Source organism: Ranitomeya imitator, chromosome 6, assembly GCF_032444005.1.
Source record: "Ranitomeya imitator isolate aRanImi1 chromosome 6, aRanImi1.pri, whole genome shotgun sequence".
Lineage (NCBI taxonomy): Eukaryota > Metazoa > Chordata > Amphibia > Anura > Dendrobatidae > Ranitomeya > Ranitomeya imitator.
Window position 1 is genome coordinate 243960761 of NC_091287.1, and position 17563 is coordinate 243978323.

A 17563-nucleotide genomic window follows, 5' to 3' on the forward strand; every position below is an offset into this window, starting at 1 on the left:
TGTCTTCCGGATACAAGATAGAGTTCACCTTCGACCCACCGGACCGATTATTCCTCTCTGTCCCCCCAAAACCACCAGCCAAGGCTCGTGCCTTCCGGCAAGCGGTCTCTTCGCTTTTTCAAGCAGGAGTCATAGTACCAGTCCCCACGGCCGAGCGCTTCCGAGGGTTCTACTCCAATCTATTCGTAGTCCCCAAGAAAGGAGACAGCGTGCGGCCCATACTGGACCTAAAACAACTCAACAAATATGTACGGGTCCGTCACTTCCGCATGGAGTCCCTTTGGTCCATCATTGCGTCTATGGAGAAGGGAGAATATCTCCCCTCCATAGACATACAAGACGCATACCTGCATATACCGATTGCACCTGCCCATCAGAGATTTCACAGGTTCTCAATCGACCAGGACCACTACTAGTTCGTGGCTCTCCTGTTCGGACTCTCTTCGGATCCCAGAGTGTTTACCAAAACCATGGCAGCCACCATGGACGTCCTGCACTCCAGAGGCATAGTAGTCGTTCCATACTTGGACGATCTACTCATCAAGGCTCCCACCTTCAAGGACTGCGAGCTCAGCGTCTCAATCACAATCGACACATGGGTTGGTTAGTCAACCTACAAAAGTCATCACCAACCCCGAGTCAGTCTCTGACCTTCCTGGGAATGCTATTCAACACCTCCAGCGGTCTAGTGCTCCTTCCCAAGGACAAGGCACTGGCTCTTCGCCTAGGAGTTCGCACCCTCCTCCGCAAACCCCCTCGATCTCTCCAGTTTGCCATGAGAGTCCTCGGCAGGATGGGGGCAGCAATAGAAGCCATCCCATTTGCCCAGTTTCGCCTCAGGCCTCTCCAACTAGCCATCTTGAAGTCCTGGGACAAGAACCCTTTCTCTCGACATGAAGTTCCGGCTAACGTCAACCAAGAGGTCCATGCACTGGTTGCTGAAGCCAACCTCGCTAGCAAAGGGGAAATCCTTTCTCACAGGTCAATGGAAGGTTCTGACCACTGATGCGAGCCTGACGGGTTGGGGTGCAGTGCACCTACACCACAGGGCACAGGACAAGTGGTCCCCAGTGGAAGCGACCATGCCCATCAACATCCTGGAAATTCGTGCCATCCTCCTGGCATTGAGGGCTTTTCATCACTTACTGGCAGCCTCTCACATCAGAATACAGTCGGACAATGCCACGGCTGTGGCCTATGTGAATCACTAAGGGGGGGTACCCGTAGTACCCAGGCGATACGAGAAGTGTCACATATCCTCCACTGGGCAGAGGACACAGGGTCGGTTCTCTCGGCGGTCCACATTCCAGGTGTGGACAACTGGGAAGCAGACTTCCTCAGCCGACAAGGAATAGACTCGGGAGAGTGGTCTCTCCATCCCGAAATTTTTTGCAATATCTGCCATCGCTGGGGGACCCCGGATGTGGGCCTAATGGCATCCCACTTCAATGCCTAGGTCTCCAACTTCATGGCCAGAACACACGATCTGCGGTCGCTCGGAGCAGACGCTCTGGTTCAGGACTGGACCCAGTTCCAGATTCTGTACATTTTTTCCACCTCTCCCCCTGATATCCAGGGTTATGAGGAAGATCAAGCATCGTACAACTTACAGCAGATGCCCACTGGCGTCTCCCCGACCGCCCCAATCTTCTATCACAAGGCCCGTTCTACCACCAGAACTCAGGGGATCTCAATTTGACCGCGTGGCCCTTGAGACCTGGGTTCTAACCCAGGCAGGGCTCTCGCCGGACGTCATTGGAACCATGATCAGGGCACGGAAGCCAGCCTCTGCCAAGATTTATTACCGTACCTGGAAAGCTTTCTTTACCTGGTGTGAATCTCGTGGCCAGACCCCACTCCCTTATTCCCTCCCAAAAGTACTTGGTTTTCTCCAATCGGGTCTGGAGGCCAGGCTGTCCCTGGGCTCGCTTAAGAGGCAGGTGTCAGCCCTCTCAGTGCTTTTTCAAGGGCGCATTGCTACAAAGCTGCAAGTAAGATTTTTTTCTTCAGGAGGTTTCCCGATTTTTTATTTTTTTTTTTATTTATTTTTTTTTTTTTTCCCCCCTACAGACGACCACTAGAAACGTGGGACCTCAACCTGGTCCTGACAGCATTGCAGGAACCACCCTTCGAACCCCTTAAGGAGGTCCCGCTCTGCCTTCTATCCCAGAAGGTGGTTTTCCTGGTGGCAATCACCTCGCTGCGCAGGGTGTCTGAACTGACAGCACTCTCCTGCAGACGGCTCTTCCTGGCCTTTCACCAGGACAAGGTAGTTCTCCGTACGGTCCCATCCTTCCGAAGGTTGTGTCCCACTTCCACCTCAATGAGGAAATTTCACTGCCATCCCTTTGTCCGGTCCCGGTTCATAGAGTGGAGAAGGCTCTGCATACGCTTGACCTTGTCAGGGCATTGCGTATATATGTGTCTAGGACTGCGTCCTTCCGGAGGTCTGATTCTCTTTTCCTTCTTCCGGAAGGCGGCCGCAAGGGTCTGCCAGCTTCTAAAGCTACCCTTGCCAGGTGGCTCAAATCCACCATACAAGAGGCCTACTGCCTTAAGAATTCTCTTCCAGCCGGTATTACGGCACACTCTACACGGGCGGTAGGGGCCTCCTGGGCCATTGGGCACCAGGCTTTGGCACAGCAAGTGTGTAAGGCGGCCACTTGGACTAGCCTACACACGTTTACTAAACACTACAGGGTTCATACCCAGTCCTCAGCGGACGCGAGCCTGGGTAGATGTGTTTTACAGGCGGTGGTGCCCCAAGTGTAGGGGCCTGTCTGCACAATATTTGTCCATTGCTTCCCACCCAGGGACTGCTTTGGGACGTCCCATGGTCCTGTGTCCCCCAATGAGGCGACAGAGTAAAGGAGATTTTTGCGTACGCACCGTAAAATCTTTCTCTTAGCCTCTAATTGGGGGACACAGCTCCCACCCTGTTTCCCTATCCGTGCCGTTGTTACTGTTGAGTTCTCATATTTTCTTGAGCTCGTACATAGTTGCCTTCTTATAGGCATGGTTATGTTATTCATGTTACATTCCTCCTACTGCTTTTGCACAAAACTGGAGAAGGCTGATGCCGTCCAGGGGTGTATACTGCAGAGGAGGAGCCACGGTTAATCTTTTCCAGATTATGCATAATGTCGCCTCCTAGTGGACAGCAGCATAACACCCATGGTCCTTTGTCCCCCAATTAGAGGCTAAGAGAAAGAGATTTTACGGTGAGTACACAAAAATCTCCTTTTTTTGCGTACCGAGCTGTCGTTTTTAATGATACCATTTTGGTGCAGATACAATATTTTGATCGCCCGTTACTGCATTTTAATAAAATGTCGTGGCAACCAAGCAATGTAATTCTGGCATTTTTTACTTTTTTTTTTTCGCTATGCTGTTTAGCGATTAGGTTAACCCTTTTTCTCCATTGTCTCATTGGGGGACACAGGACTGTGGGTGTATGCTACTGCTGCCAGGAGGCTGACACTAAGTAGATACAAAAAAAGTTAGCTCCTCCTCCATAGTATACACCTTGACACTGGCCCTGACAGCTCCAGTTTATGCTTAGTGTCCGTAGGAGGCACATCTCTGGGTTTTCCCAGATGCTTTTTTCTCTGAAGATAAGACAGGGGCGACGGACCCTTCTGAAGGGGTCCGATCTCCCCAAACCAACAACGGGCGAGCACGTGGAGTGTCGCCTCCACGTATCCTCTCCCGCGACGTGGGATTTTTTGCCGGACTAAGAACCTGACCACCCTGAGTTAACGGAACAATAGGTTGTACAGGCATTCATTCCTTGTCCGTGCAGCCTACACTTCATCACCAATGCACGGGCTACGGTGTTTAAAGGAGGCAGACGGTCCCTCTCCTCGCCTTCTGAAGGGTGTAAGGAGTTAGGGTGCCTGCACCGTGTCTCTCTCTCTCTCTCTCTCTCTCTCTCTCTCTCTCTCTCTCTCTCTCTCTCTCTCTCTCTCTCTCTATATATGTGAGTTTTGTTTGTCTGACCTCATGCGCTGTCAGAAGGCTGCAGGGGGGCTCCTGCTTCATCGCGCGTTCTGCTGGTGCTGCACAGGTGGCGACTATTTCCGGTGCTGTGCTGGGCTCCAGCGTTATTCCCCATAAGCAAGCAGCAGGGGCATGGGCGGAAGTCCTGCCCCTTTTTTCGGCGACTTCCGGTTCCTTGTGCAGCCTGAGGCATTATGGATCTTGTAGTCTGGGGCATGGGCGGAAGTCCCGCCCCTTTTTCGGCGACTTCCGGTTTTCTGTGCGGCCTGTGGCATTATGGGTCTTGTAGTCTGGGGCATGGGCGGAACTCCCGCCTCCATCGGCGGTTAACTTCTGGTTTCGCAAACCCAGCTTTCCTGGGAGAACTTGGGAAGGAGTAAAATCTAGTCCCCTGCTTCGGCCTAGTCCGGGTCCATGCGCGGTAACTCCTCCCACTTTCTCAGGCTTCCGCCCTGTAATCTAGTTCATATGTGTGATTTGCACAGGAGACATGGTTCAGTGTTGGAGAACATACAGGGACACAGGACTGGGGTAAGTGCTACTTCCCTCAACCTGACAGCAGTATTTGTTCTAGACCTAGTAGCTCATAAGGAGATACGGAGCATAGCAGCAGCAGCAGCAGCAGCGGCAGCAATAGTCATCATGTCTAGAAACACTAAGACTCACTCAGTTCTGTATACCTCATGCATTACCTGTCAGTCTGCTTTTCCGCATGCGCAAATTAACCATCTCTGTGAGGCTTGTGATTCCGAACGCGTGCAGGAGCCCCCGTCTGCTACCCCGCTTGCTACCCCGCCTGCTATCCTGCCGGGTGTGTCTGTACCTGGGTCGGCAGTGTCTCCCCCTGAGTGGGTCATATCATTAACGCAGTCTATGGCGTCTCTAACAAAGGCGGTTGAGTCCCTTCAAGCCCCTGTCAGGGACATTCATCCGCCTGTTTTGGAAAAATCCTCCGATTCTCAGGATCCTCCGGATCGCAGGATCCTCCCACACAGCGTCTCCCGGTCCTTCAGGTGCATCAGCATCTTTGAATTCCGTCTCTCGATCTCCCTCTCCTGCGAAATTGAGTGAACACGGTTCGGACTATGACTCAGAGGGGTCTTTTGATTATCAGGAATCTGTTGACAGTCTCATTGAGGCCGTTAATCAGTCTTTGGGAGTAGAGGATGTGGCCACCTTACCTTCTGGTCATAAGGTGTCCTTTAAAAAATTCAAGCAACCTCATAAGGTGTTTTCTACTCATCCTGAGTTTGAGGATTTAGTCCAAAGTCACATGGAGCGACCAGATAAACGTTTCTTAGGCCAGAAGGCCCTAGGTACAAGGTATCCTTTCACACCAGAGCTTTGTAAAAAGTGGGCAGAATCCCCTTCAGTGGATCCCCCCGTGTCACGTTTAGCCTCTACCACGCTGCTGTCTCTACCTAATAGGTCTGCTATTAAGGATCCGACTGATCGGCTCATAGAGAGTCTAGCTTGGTCTGTGTTTGAGGCTTTAGGATCAGCCCTCACGCCGTCTTTTGCGGCTACATGGGTTGCCAAAGCTATGATAGCTTGGTCAGAATCCGTAACTAAGGCTCTTCGGGATAGGGGGTTTCCTGTAGAGGTGATAGAGATGTCAAATCAGATATCTTTAGCGGGAAATTATCTGATTAATGCATCCTTGGATGCGGCAAATTGTTCAGCATTGGCTGCTGCAAATGCTATTGCTATCAGAAGGGCCCTATGGCTAAGAAATTGGCGGGCGGACTCTACTTCAAAAAAGTCCCTTACATTCCTCCCTTATCAAGGTGGTTGACTTTTTGGCGCAAAATTGGATCATCTTATATCTGATACCACTGGAGGTAAAAGTAATTTCCTTCCTCAACAAAAGGTTAAGCAACCTTTTCGTCGCCAGTTTCAAGCAAGGTTTAAATCCTTTCGTAACTACAGGTGGTCTGCAGCACCAAGCGCAGGTCCTCCAAGTCGGTCTATCCAAGACAGGGAGCACCAGGTCTCATATAGGGCCAATCCATTGGCAAGAATGCGGTATCAACCGTCAAGATCTAGGGGATCTAGATATCCTCGGTCTTCGGCTAAATGACTGGAGGCAGCCTCTCGTCGCTTCCAACAGAGTAGGCGGTCGCCTACTACTGTTCCATCAGTCCTGGCTGTCAGTTGTTCACGACAGATGGGTAAGAGAACTGGTGGTTTCAGGGTACAAAATAGAGTTTTCCTATCTCCCTCTAGGCCGGTTTTTTCCGTCCAGTCTTCCCAGTTCAAAAACCCGTTTAAGAGCTTTATTCAGAGCAGTCAAGTCTCTTCAGTCCAACGGGGTCATTGTCCCTGTTCCAAAGGAAGAAAGGTTCCAAGGATTCTATTCAAATCTGTTTACGGTTCCCAAAAAGGATGGGACCGTGAGACCCATTCTGGACCTAAAGTGTTTGAACAGATTCGTCAGCACTCGTCACTTCCGTATGGAATCTCTCCGCTCGGTCATTTCGGCTATGGAAAGGGGAGAATTCCTAGCTTCCATAGATATTCAAGATGCCTATCTGCACATCCCTATATTTCTTCCACATCAGAGATTTCTACGGTTTTCCATAGGCGAGCGACCCTTCCAATTCACAGCATTACCTTTCGGGCTTGCGACTGCTCCCAGGGTGTTCACGAAGGTGATGGCAACAGTGGTGTCCATCCTGCACTCTCGAGGCATAGTCATTCTGCCATACTTAGACGATCTCTTAGTCAAAGGGTCAACTTTTCAGGCATGCAGGGACAACGTCAACATCTCCTTGGACACCCTAGCTCGTCTAGGGTGGCTGATCAATTTAAAGAAGTCATCTCTAGTACCATCTCGAAAGATTTCTTTTTTAGGGATGACCTTCGACACCTCTCGGGGTCTAACTATTTTACCCCAGGGCAAGGTACTTTGTCTCCGGCAGGAGGTAAAAATCCTTCGGCAGCCGAGTTTCCACTCAATCCGCTTCTGCATGAAGGTCTTGGGCAGGATGGTAGCGGCCATGGAAGCGGTTCCATTCGCCCAATTCCATCTTCGTCCACTCCAACAGGCACTTCTGTCAGCCTGGGACGGGAGTCCTTTGTCTCTCAACCTCAGGTGTCGTCTGTCTCCAGGGGTCAGGCAATCCCTGATATGGTGGATGAGGAGTTCCTCCTTGCTACAGGGGAAAGCCTTTCCTCCAGTTCATTGGCTGGTAGTCACTACAGACGCCAGTCTTCTCGGTTGGGGAGCAGTGTTTCACCAGCACACGGCTCAGGGTCGTTGGTCCCCAAGGGAATCAACCCTTCCAATCAATCTGTTGGAGATGAGGGCAATTTGGCTGGCTTTGCAGCACTTTCACCATCTTCTGGCGGGTCGCCCGGTTCGGATCCAATCGGACAATGCCACGGCTGTGGCATACGTAAATCATCAGGGGGGCAGTCGCAGCAGATCAGCCATGCGCGAGGTAGGGCAAGTCCTCCGCTGGGCCGAGAGCAATCACTCCGTGATCTCGGCTGTTTACATCCCGGGCAAGGAGAACTGGGCAGCGGACTTTCTGAGCTGACAGGGTCTTGCGTCCGGGGAATGGTTTCTTCACCCCGATGTTTTTCGGCAGATATGCCAACGCTGGGGAATCCCGGACGTGGATCTAATGGCCTCCGGGTCGAATGCCAAGGTACCCAGGTTCGTCGCACGGTATCGAGATCCAGGAGCAATTGCCGTAGACGCACTAGTCCTATCTTGGAACCAATTTCGTCTGCCATATCTATTTCCCCCTCTGGCGCTGCTTCCAAAGGTAGTCAGGAAGATCAAGTCAGAGGGAGTTCCAGCAATTCTAGTCGCCCCGGATTGGCCTCGGAGGTCATGGTACGCAGACCTAGTTCAGCTGATCGCCGGGGTTCCTTGGCAGCTTCCAATGTAGCCAGATCTTCTGTCGCAGGGGCCGATATTCCACCAGAACTTAGAGGCCCTGCGTTTGACGGCTTGGCCGTTGAATCTTGGATTCTGACCCAGGCCGGTTTTTCTCAAAAAGTAGCTTCTACTATGATTAATGCTCGAAAGACAGTTTCAGCACGCATTTACCACCACACCTTGAAAGTCTTTCTCTCATGGTGCAGGAAGAAGGGTCTTCTTCCTCTTCGGTTTTCCATTCCTAATGTCCTAGCTTTTCTCCAAGCTGGTCTAGACTCAGGTCTCGCTCCAAGTACCCTTAGGAGGCAAATATCAGCCTTATCGGTTCTTTTCCAGCGCAGGATCGCTACCAATCTTCAAGTAAAAACTTTTTTGCAGGGAGTCTCTCATATAGTCCCTCCTTACAAAGCTCCGATAGAAGCTTGGGACCTTAATTTGGTCTTGAGTGCTCTTCAGGAACCTCCATTTGAGCCCCTCCAAGACGTCCCTTTAATGTACCTTTCTTGGAAGGTTTTGTTTCTGGTAGCTATAACTTCCATTAGGCGGGTATCGGAATTAGCGGCCTTGTCCTGTCAGGCGCCGTTTCTACAATTTCATCAGGTTAAGGTGGTGCTGAGACCAGCACCTTCCTTTCTGCCAAAAGTAGTTTCCTCATTCCACATCAATGAGGATATTGTCCTGCCTTCTTTTTGTCCTGCGCCTACACACCGGGTGGAAAAAGCTCTCCATACTCTGGATTTGGTGAGAGCTCTGAGAAGATACGTTTCTCGGACCGCTTCTTTTCGAAAGACGGATGCCCTGTTCGTCCTTCCTGTGGGTCATAGAAAGGGACTCGCAGCTTCTAGGTCGTCCTTAGCCAGATGGATACGAGCCACTATTCAGGAGGCCTACCGTATCAAGGGTGCAGCCATCCCGGCTGGGATCAGGGCACACTCTACTCGGGCGGTAGGGGCTTCCTGGGCGCTTCGGCACCAAGCTTCAGCAGAGCAGGTTTGCAAAGCGGCAACTTTGTCCAGCCTGCACACCTTCTCTAAACATTATAATATCCACACTCAGGCTTCTGCTGATGCAAGTTTGGGAAGGAAAATTCTGCAGGCTGCAGTATCGCACCTATAGGTGGTAAGTGCCTAGGGGTTTATTCCAGTGAGTTTTTTCTTCCCACCCTGGGACTGCTTTGGGACATCCCACAGTCCTGTGTCCCCCAATGAGACGATGGAGAAACGGGATTTTTGTGTTACTCACCGTAAAATCCTTTTCTCCGAGTCGTTCATTGGGGGACACAGCTCCCTCCCTATTCATCTTGTTATTTGTCTATGGGCTGTTCAGACAGTAGTATTATTCTAGACATTTTGTCTTTGCTCTAATGCTGTTTTGTTTTCTCTATCTCCTACTGCTTGTGCACCAAACTGGAGCTGTCGAGGCCAGTGTCAAGGTGTATACTATGGAGGAGGAGCTAACTTTTTTTGTATCTAGCAGTAGCATACACCCACAGTCCTGTGTCCCCCAATGAACGACTCGGAGAAAAGGATTTTACGGTGAGTAACACAAAAATCCCTGTTTTTTTTTTTTGATCTGGCGATTCTGAATGCGGCGATTTAATTTTGAATGGGGCGAAAGGAGGGTGATTTGAACTATTCATTCATTCATTCATTCATTTATTTATTTTTTTCTATTTTTTTTTTTTTTTATATTTTCGGCGCGATTACCTCAGTCAGAGTTTGACAGCGGCATTTAACTAGTCAATAGTGGCGAGTTGATCGTGATTCCACCACATGCTGACATGCTAAAACAGCTGACATGCCCCGGGAAAGATGTGGGCTTCAAAGGGAGGAATACCGAGATCGGTGTACTATTATGCCCGTTGTCGGTAATGGGTTAAAGAAAGAGGTTATGCTACAAAATATTAAGTTATGGCATTGTAAACAATGAATTACTCTGTTATGATCAATAAATAGTACATGCAAAATTTTTGGCAGTCTGTTTTCTTTCATTAAATGACCATACCTATATTCTGAAGCATTTTTGTTAAAATTAAGGTCTTGCATGATGACAACTTCATGCACTTTCAATCCATCACTAATAAAATGGCATCACAACAACCAGATGGATGTAATCACACTTTTAAAATAAATTGCAAACTTTTGGTCGCTACTGTATATAAATGTGATGGCACTATATTCTGACCTGAAAAATGAAGTTGTCTTATAGCTTTTACTGCATGGTGACCTGAGTAAAGCATTGCAAAAAAACTGTTCATTTTGTCTCCCAACTATCAGAATAAAAAAAATAAAAGTTATGTACACTCAAAGGGTACTGCTAATATTTTCAACTCATCCAAGAAAACAAGTCTCTAAGTTTTCAGTGTTGCTGGTAGCTGCATGATTTGGATAAGTGACATGGCTCCAATAAAATCCACACTCCCAAAGTCAAATGGCCCCATCCTGAGCCCAAACAGTGTGCCAATCTACTGTACAGTTAGCATCAACATGTCTGGCATTGCTCCAGAAGGATCTGGGGTTGTCCAGGACCTAATGATTGACTGATTTGCTGGTTAGGTCATTAATATATCGGTGGGAATTTGACACTCTTCACACCCACTAATTGTCTGAAAACTGCTCTGCCAGGCGGCATCCAAAACTAAGCAATAGGGATGGAACAAAACTGCTCTGTATGTTGCTTAGTGGCCGCAGAAAGTAAGGCACTTTATCTTGCTGTGATCTGAATGTACTGCAGTTACTCTGCAGGAACCATTAAGCAATGCCTGACACTGATGTCTTCTGTCTTTACATCACTTGGTTCTGGCAGGAGCAGTTTTCAGATTGATGGTTGTGCTTCAATTCCCCCCCCCCCTTCCCTTCCTTTAACAACCTCATATTTAGATCGATCTTCAATTGTGAAGTCTGGAAAACCAGTTTAACAAGCCGGGAACTATGTATTGATCACTGAAATGGCATATTTGCAATTTTTACTTTGTAATATCCACTATTCACTAATTTCTGGAAAATACCAGTGGGGTCAAAATAGTTGTTGTCACACCTGTAGATGAATTCTCTGTTTGTACCTTGTAAAATGAGGTTAAGTTTTGCGTATTTCTGTTTTTTTAGGAGCTGTGCAAATGGCAACACCAGTAAGGAAGCCCTTCATCCCAAATGGTAAGTGGTGCTTCTTCTCTTTTGAGCCTTGCCATGTTCCCTAACAGTTGAGCATGACCACATAAAGTTTGTGATAACTTACAGGGTGCTTTTCTTATTATCCATAGTAAAAATGAAACATTTTGAACTTAATCTTATTACTGTAACATGTAATCTTCAGTCAGCCCATTATTAGGAATCGTCAACATTACAGTGAGGTTAAAGTGCTCAATAAACCCTATGGGAATTCCCTAATGGGGGTATGGTTTCTAAAATGGGGGTCACTTTCTGTTTCTTTAATTTTTCGTTGTTGTTGCTATTTTAGTGCCTTGTGCGCCCTCTGCAAGTGGCACCTCAAACTATTACTGCCATAGTTGCACTCCCAAAGCCAAATAGTGATTCTTCCCTTCTGAGGCCCCCATGTCTACAAACATTACTTTGCAGACACATGTTGGGTATTGCCGCATTCAGGTGCAATTTCTTTGGAAATTGTTGGATCTGTTTTCCCTATTACTTAAAGAAAAAATAATATATGGCTGAAGCTACATTTTTGTAGAAACAAAATCTTTAATTTCCCAAGATTATGATCTTTCGTGAAACAGTTGTGGGGCAAGAAAGGTCACTACACTCATAGATGGGGTCACTTGTAGTGATTTTCTGCTCTTCCAGCACCTTAGGGGCACTGCAAATGTTACATGGTAACAACACTAGTCGCATAGCTATGATCAAGGGGCTAAGAAGAGATCCCACAAAATTCATATGAAATAAAAATATTTTTATTAACCATAGATAAAAAACAGTTGATATATTCCAAGATAACCGTAATATGGGACGCCAATAAATAGTATAGACACCAATACTGAGCATAAATATATAGCAACTACCTACATTTAATACATAGTGATGGATAACAAAGATCCTATATCAGTGGTGCTAACAATATTCCAGCTAGAGTCTATCCTATAAAAACATAAATGGAGATCTGCAACAAATCTATATACCCGGGACCCTATGAAGATCTGGATCCCAATACCAAAGTCAGTATCAAGAATACTCCAGGCCTTAATAGGCACCAAATATAATAGACTAAGCCAGCCTCAATATGCAGGGGAATATTGTGCTCAAAATAGCTATATTGTAAAGTATATATTACCTGCTGCAGAGCTTCTCCAGGCGTCCCCTCACCCCGACGCGCGTATCGAAGCCAGCTTCTTCCGGGGGCGTGCCAGGGTGAAGGGCGGACGGATTTTTGTATCAGTCATATCCAATAAAAATGGAGGGGTAAGAGTCAGGTGCCAATGTTATCGGCGCATGGCGCGTCTGACCGCCTCCAGAAAATTGATCAATGTCACAAGCATATGCAATCTGTAGGTGCTGATACATCTCATATAAAGCAGAAGAAAGGGTATGCTTGGGTGTCACCTGTAAAAATCCATTATTTATTTATTTTTTGTTAACATGAAAAGACAAAAGAAAAAAGCAATTATCAAAACAATTAAAAAGTCATTAAGTTCTATATTCAAATTACCATAGTAGTGCCCACAATAATTCACCTGATTAATTGCAGTTTACAGGATACCTATTGTGATAGACTAGTATATTCATAAACAGACAGCTTTTATTTCCGCGCTGAAGCTACAGATTGAGTGACAATACATGTGAGGTTTTTAAACCTCATCCGCTTATTAGGTCCCTTCCGTTTTCATTTCTATTGTTATTACTTTTGATTCTGGTTATTTGTGCTGGCAACATACTATGTAGTGTTCTTCTTATTGGCATGTTTACATTATTTCAAATACATTATTGGTACAAGCACACTGGTATTAATATTAATTTATTTCTTTGATCAGCACTTTAATGTCGGTACCAATTTCCTCTCCGTTTAGGCGGTTGAGGCCTTATTGTGGGCATGCCTAATTTGTGTGTATAATCTATTGGCTTTAATTATTGTTAATTGTGTTTGTTTTGGCTTTTCATGTGAACAAAATAAAACGGACATTTTATAGGTGATCCCTGTGCATTTGCATACTTATTTTTCTCGTACTTTTGGTGTTTTTGTATGTGCAAGGTTGATTTCCGATTGATTTGGTGCCCTTATTTCTATTCATATGTATCTGATGGTTATCATTCATCTTTCCCATATTTTTTCAGGTGCTGTGACTTATGCAATTTATTTTTTCCCCCAGCTGTTCATAATGGAACCTGACAGATTCCATTAGTTAAAACCGGTCACTCAGGTTTCCTTCAGATTTATTTAATAGTTAATTTTACTAAACCGGACTAGTAGAATTGTTTTCAGGTGCAATTAAACCCTGCAAGAATTGAACACTGATGCCAGTGTGATCATGGTCTAATGATATTGCTTGTTTTTCACATAATCTGCAACAGTTCTTTTATGATGTGGGGGTTTTCTGGAATTTCCAACAGTGGGGTTTGTGTAGACCAGCAGAATTGAGCTCTGCAATCCCCTTCATTGTTCATATATACCTAGTGTCTTGTCTATCTTGAGGTACGGCCACCGAATTTCAGGGCTTATATACAGCATTCTATAATGCTGTAGATAAGCCCCCCAACCCAACCTGGAAGAACTGAAAAATAAGTTTTATTATACTCACCTGCGGGGCGGTCTGCTCCGATGGGTGTCTCTGGTCGTGGTCCGGTGCCTCCCATCTTCTTATGATCGCCACCCTGCTGCTTGCTTCTTGTGGATGACATGACCTTGCATCATCCACACAGGCTCCCCAGCATCGCGCTCCTGCGCAGGCGTACATTGGTCTGCCCTGTTAGGACAGAGCAGGGTACTGCAGTGCGTAGGTGTCAGAAAAGGTCAGCGCCCCGGCGCACTGCAGTACTTTATATAACCCATAAAATTGTCCACACGGCCAGGTGGGACTCACACCTAGGCCAAAACATCAAAAATCGATTAAAATGAGGATCTCAGAATCTAAATCTCTAAATCGTTAGTCCTATCATAATAACCAATAAATTCTGAAGAATAGCGTATGACACAAAATCCGAACAGAGGTGGGTTTTATACAAACAAATATAAATTTTATTATACTTAAATAGCCAAAAATTGGTGAACAGGTAAGAAAATAGCAGCAGCTAAAGGAAAACCAGTGCAAGAAGCTATGAAAAAGTTCTAACGCACCAGGAAGAGAAACGCGTGTCCTTTAGCAACAGCCGCACATAATAGCCTGTTATTATCCTTAAGGCAGAGCATATAAATGAATTGCTAAATGTGCATATAGTTTCTGGCTAGATGTCAAAAATACAGACCTAAATGCAATAGGAAACCTTGAGACATGGTGTAGTCAAAGTGCGGGAGTGCGGGTGGGACACGCAAGAGCCTCAGCCTGGTGCGTTATAACTGCCTCAGCCCGGTGCGTTATAACTTTTTTTTTTTTTTTAATACCTTCTTGCACTGCCGTACTTTGCTCTGCCCTCAACAGGGCAGAGCAAAGTACGCCTGCTTAGCAGCGCAATGCCGGGCAGCTTGTGTGGATGTTGCAGGGTTGCGTCTTCCATAAGAAGATGGGAGGCTCCGGACCATGACCAGCGACACCCATCGGACCAGACTGCCCCACAGGTGAGTATAAGTTATTTTACAGTTCTTCCAGGTCGTGTTGGTGACTTTTATATACAGCAATATAGAATGCTGTGTATAAGCCCTGAAAGGTGATGGTCGCATCTTAAATCGGCCAAAACTGCTGACAGGCTCACTTTAAATCCCAAATAACCCTCTTAGTCGCATTCTTTAGAATGTAATGTACACTAAATGTAGCAGAGTGCTTTCATTAAGAAATTTCTTATCACATTATCTGTGTTGGTGACAAATTTGTTTGTTCTTTTTAAGCTCAAGCCATAAGGAACATGAACCCTGCAAGGAATGTTCAACCAGGTATGCAGATTTTTATTTTACATTTTCCTTTAGTTATAGAATTCTTCTGTAAATTCTACACCTTTAGGCCTGCTGATCTAGTTCGAAAGAAAAAGAACACAAAAAAACGAACTAATGCCCAAATGATAAATATAAGTAAATTTATTTTGGAATAAGTACACCAAATGGTAGGGGGAAAGGAAACCAAAAAGAAGGCACAATACCAAGAAGACGGGGCGATAAATAATCCTACTGTAATAATGGACACATAGTACAATTATGTTTATATATAGCCCTGCAGCACTAAAAAAATATGTACACAAAAAAAAAAAAAGAAATAAATTGCACAAAATACAAAGAAGCAAGTTATAATATATCATGCATGACCGTGCACCTTTAAAAATGTCCTGGGATACTAAATAGGCTAAGGTGCATTATAAAGGAATAACAAATGCCATAAAAATATATATATATATATATATATTGTGTGTGTGATTTTACATTGGCATAAAGTGCAACTAGTGCTTAACAGGTGCAGCCAAGATATAAATATATATGAATATAAAGTGCTGGTGTGCGGCCACCGATAATTGTGTTGATGACATAGAGACAGGTACCTGCTGAGTAAGCACAGGCCACTAGAATTAACATATAATTATAATAATCTCTATGAGAAAATAGTAATGGGCCGGGAGCAGGTATTACCTGTGGTGCTGCCGTCTCTTGGATGTGCCGCTTCCCGACGCGCGTTTCTTTCGTATATGTTTCCTTCCGATTTGTCCTTTATTTTGTCCATCATGGGATATATATAATATCATACATGCAAATTGCATAGTTTATACCTACCATTATACTGAGAGTATTAGGAATTTTCGTATCCCTTGCCTTGAGTTTTTCTTTTAATTCTGCTGATCTAGTTGTACACTTCAAATTCTGCATTACAATAATTACTTTTTCTCCAGTGGCATGAGCTCAATGTCCAGGCAACACTTGCCAAGTGACAATAAAGGGAACCGCCTCCGCAAGTGGTGACACTTGTCTTTGTACGCTAGGTACTTTGACACCGGGCACTGACAGTGTGCCTTGTTGGCTCGTTACTGCTGATCTGAGTCGCCAAGTGAGTGCGGTCATTGTGCACATCACGCAGGGACATAGTCCAACCCCTGAAGCAAAAGTAGCTGATGACTGTTTCAGGCTGGTGGCAGAGGCTTATGCAGTGGATGCAGTCATTGCCCTTTAACGCAAGCATCTCCTCATCCTCTGAGATTGTCAACCGAAGTGTCATCAAAAATGAAGTAGGTAAACAAAAGTAAAGCAGCTAGATAGTGTAGTTAGGGGAGGATAGGGAATTTTCCCTTCACCCATGATGGCTCGCCTGAGAGGGATCCACCCAGCCAGGACAGGAAACCTACTGAAATAAAAAGGGCGATACCTCTCCTCTGCTTCAGTTGGGTTTCCTGTCCTGTCGTCAGCCCTGGTGCTGAACCCAGGGCGGTTTGAAGGTTTTTTATCTACTCATCCACGCTTGTCCCGGCACTGGAAGAACAGGCAGAAGAGCGCCTGTATGCCGGCCTTTAGGTGGTGTAAGCGCCGTCCATGGGTCCAGGTGGGCCTTGACATATGTGCGGGCATGGCGCGGTGCAGTCACAGACCAGGCGGCCCTTCTGCAGCCGCTGCGCCACTCTTCCTCTGCCTTCGGACCGCCGCTCCGTAGGGAGCTGGCTTCTGGGGGAGCGCGCCACTGACAGCGCACTCAAGGCATGCTGGGAATAAGCATGCCCGTGTGATGTCGAGGAGTGTGCATCGGGGCCAAGATGGCGGCGCCCAGGGATAAAATGCCGGCCAGGACATGTGGATACTTGGCCCGTCCCGACTGGGCTGGCGGAGGGGAGAGAGGCATCGATTGGGCACCAGAGAAATTGGGAAGCACAGTGGGATGCCTCTTTTAAGGAGGGATGACCACAGAAGAAGCTCAAGAGCTCTGGGGCTTGTCACGGAATCAGAGGCCTCGCTATCCGGTGGGGAATATTAGATTGAATCCCTGTCCTCCTCCTCTTCGGACAGTGATGTAGGCGGCCGACCATGCTTTCCGGCCAAGGACACGGATAGACTGGTTAGGGCAGTCAGGTCGACAATCGGCCTAAAAGAGGAAAGGGCACTTCCTATATCTTCATCTTTTAAATTTTAAAAATTACAAAAAGGAAAATGGGCCTATGCAAAAGTGTGAGCACCATGCATGGTTAGTACCTACTAGTTCCCTCATTTGCAAGTTTTGTTTGAGGAATTTTCAGCCATTCTTCATTGGAAAATTCTTCCTGGGTCATTGTGCAGGTATTGCTATTTTGAGGTCTAGCCACAGATTTTCAATGATGATCGGATCAGGGTACTGTGAGGGCCATTGTAAAACTTTCAGCTGGTTGAAATTTCATCGAATCCATTCTCCCCTCTACAAGTCAAATCTTCACCATTGAATTTGCCATTGGCTGCAACACCACCTCAAAGCATGATTGATCCACTCCAATGCTTAATGATTGGCGAGATATTCTTTTCCTGAAATTCTGTGCCCTTTTTTCTCCACACATACCTTTGATCATTGTAGCCAAAGAGTTCTATTTTAATCTCATTGGTCCACATGACTTGTTTCCAAAATGCAAAAGGCTTGTT

General features: G+C 46.4%; 1 protein-coding gene across 6 annotated transcripts in view; it reads left to right on the forward strand.

The window, feature by feature from the left end:
• The window catches only part of LOC138642407 (uncharacterized), a 231528-nt gene that overhangs the window by 77224 nt on the left and 136741 nt on the right, over nucleotides 1-17563 (forward strand). For all 6 annotated transcript variants that reach the window (XM_069730531.1, XM_069730534.1, XM_069730535.1 and 3 more), the window contains 2 exons: nucleotides 10993-11040; nucleotides 14876-14920. In XM_069730531.1, the coding sequence (XP_069586632.1) occupies nucleotides 10993-11040; nucleotides 14876-14920 (93 nt within the window). The remainder of the gene's footprint in view (nucleotides 1-10992; nucleotides 11041-14875; nucleotides 14921-17563) is intronic.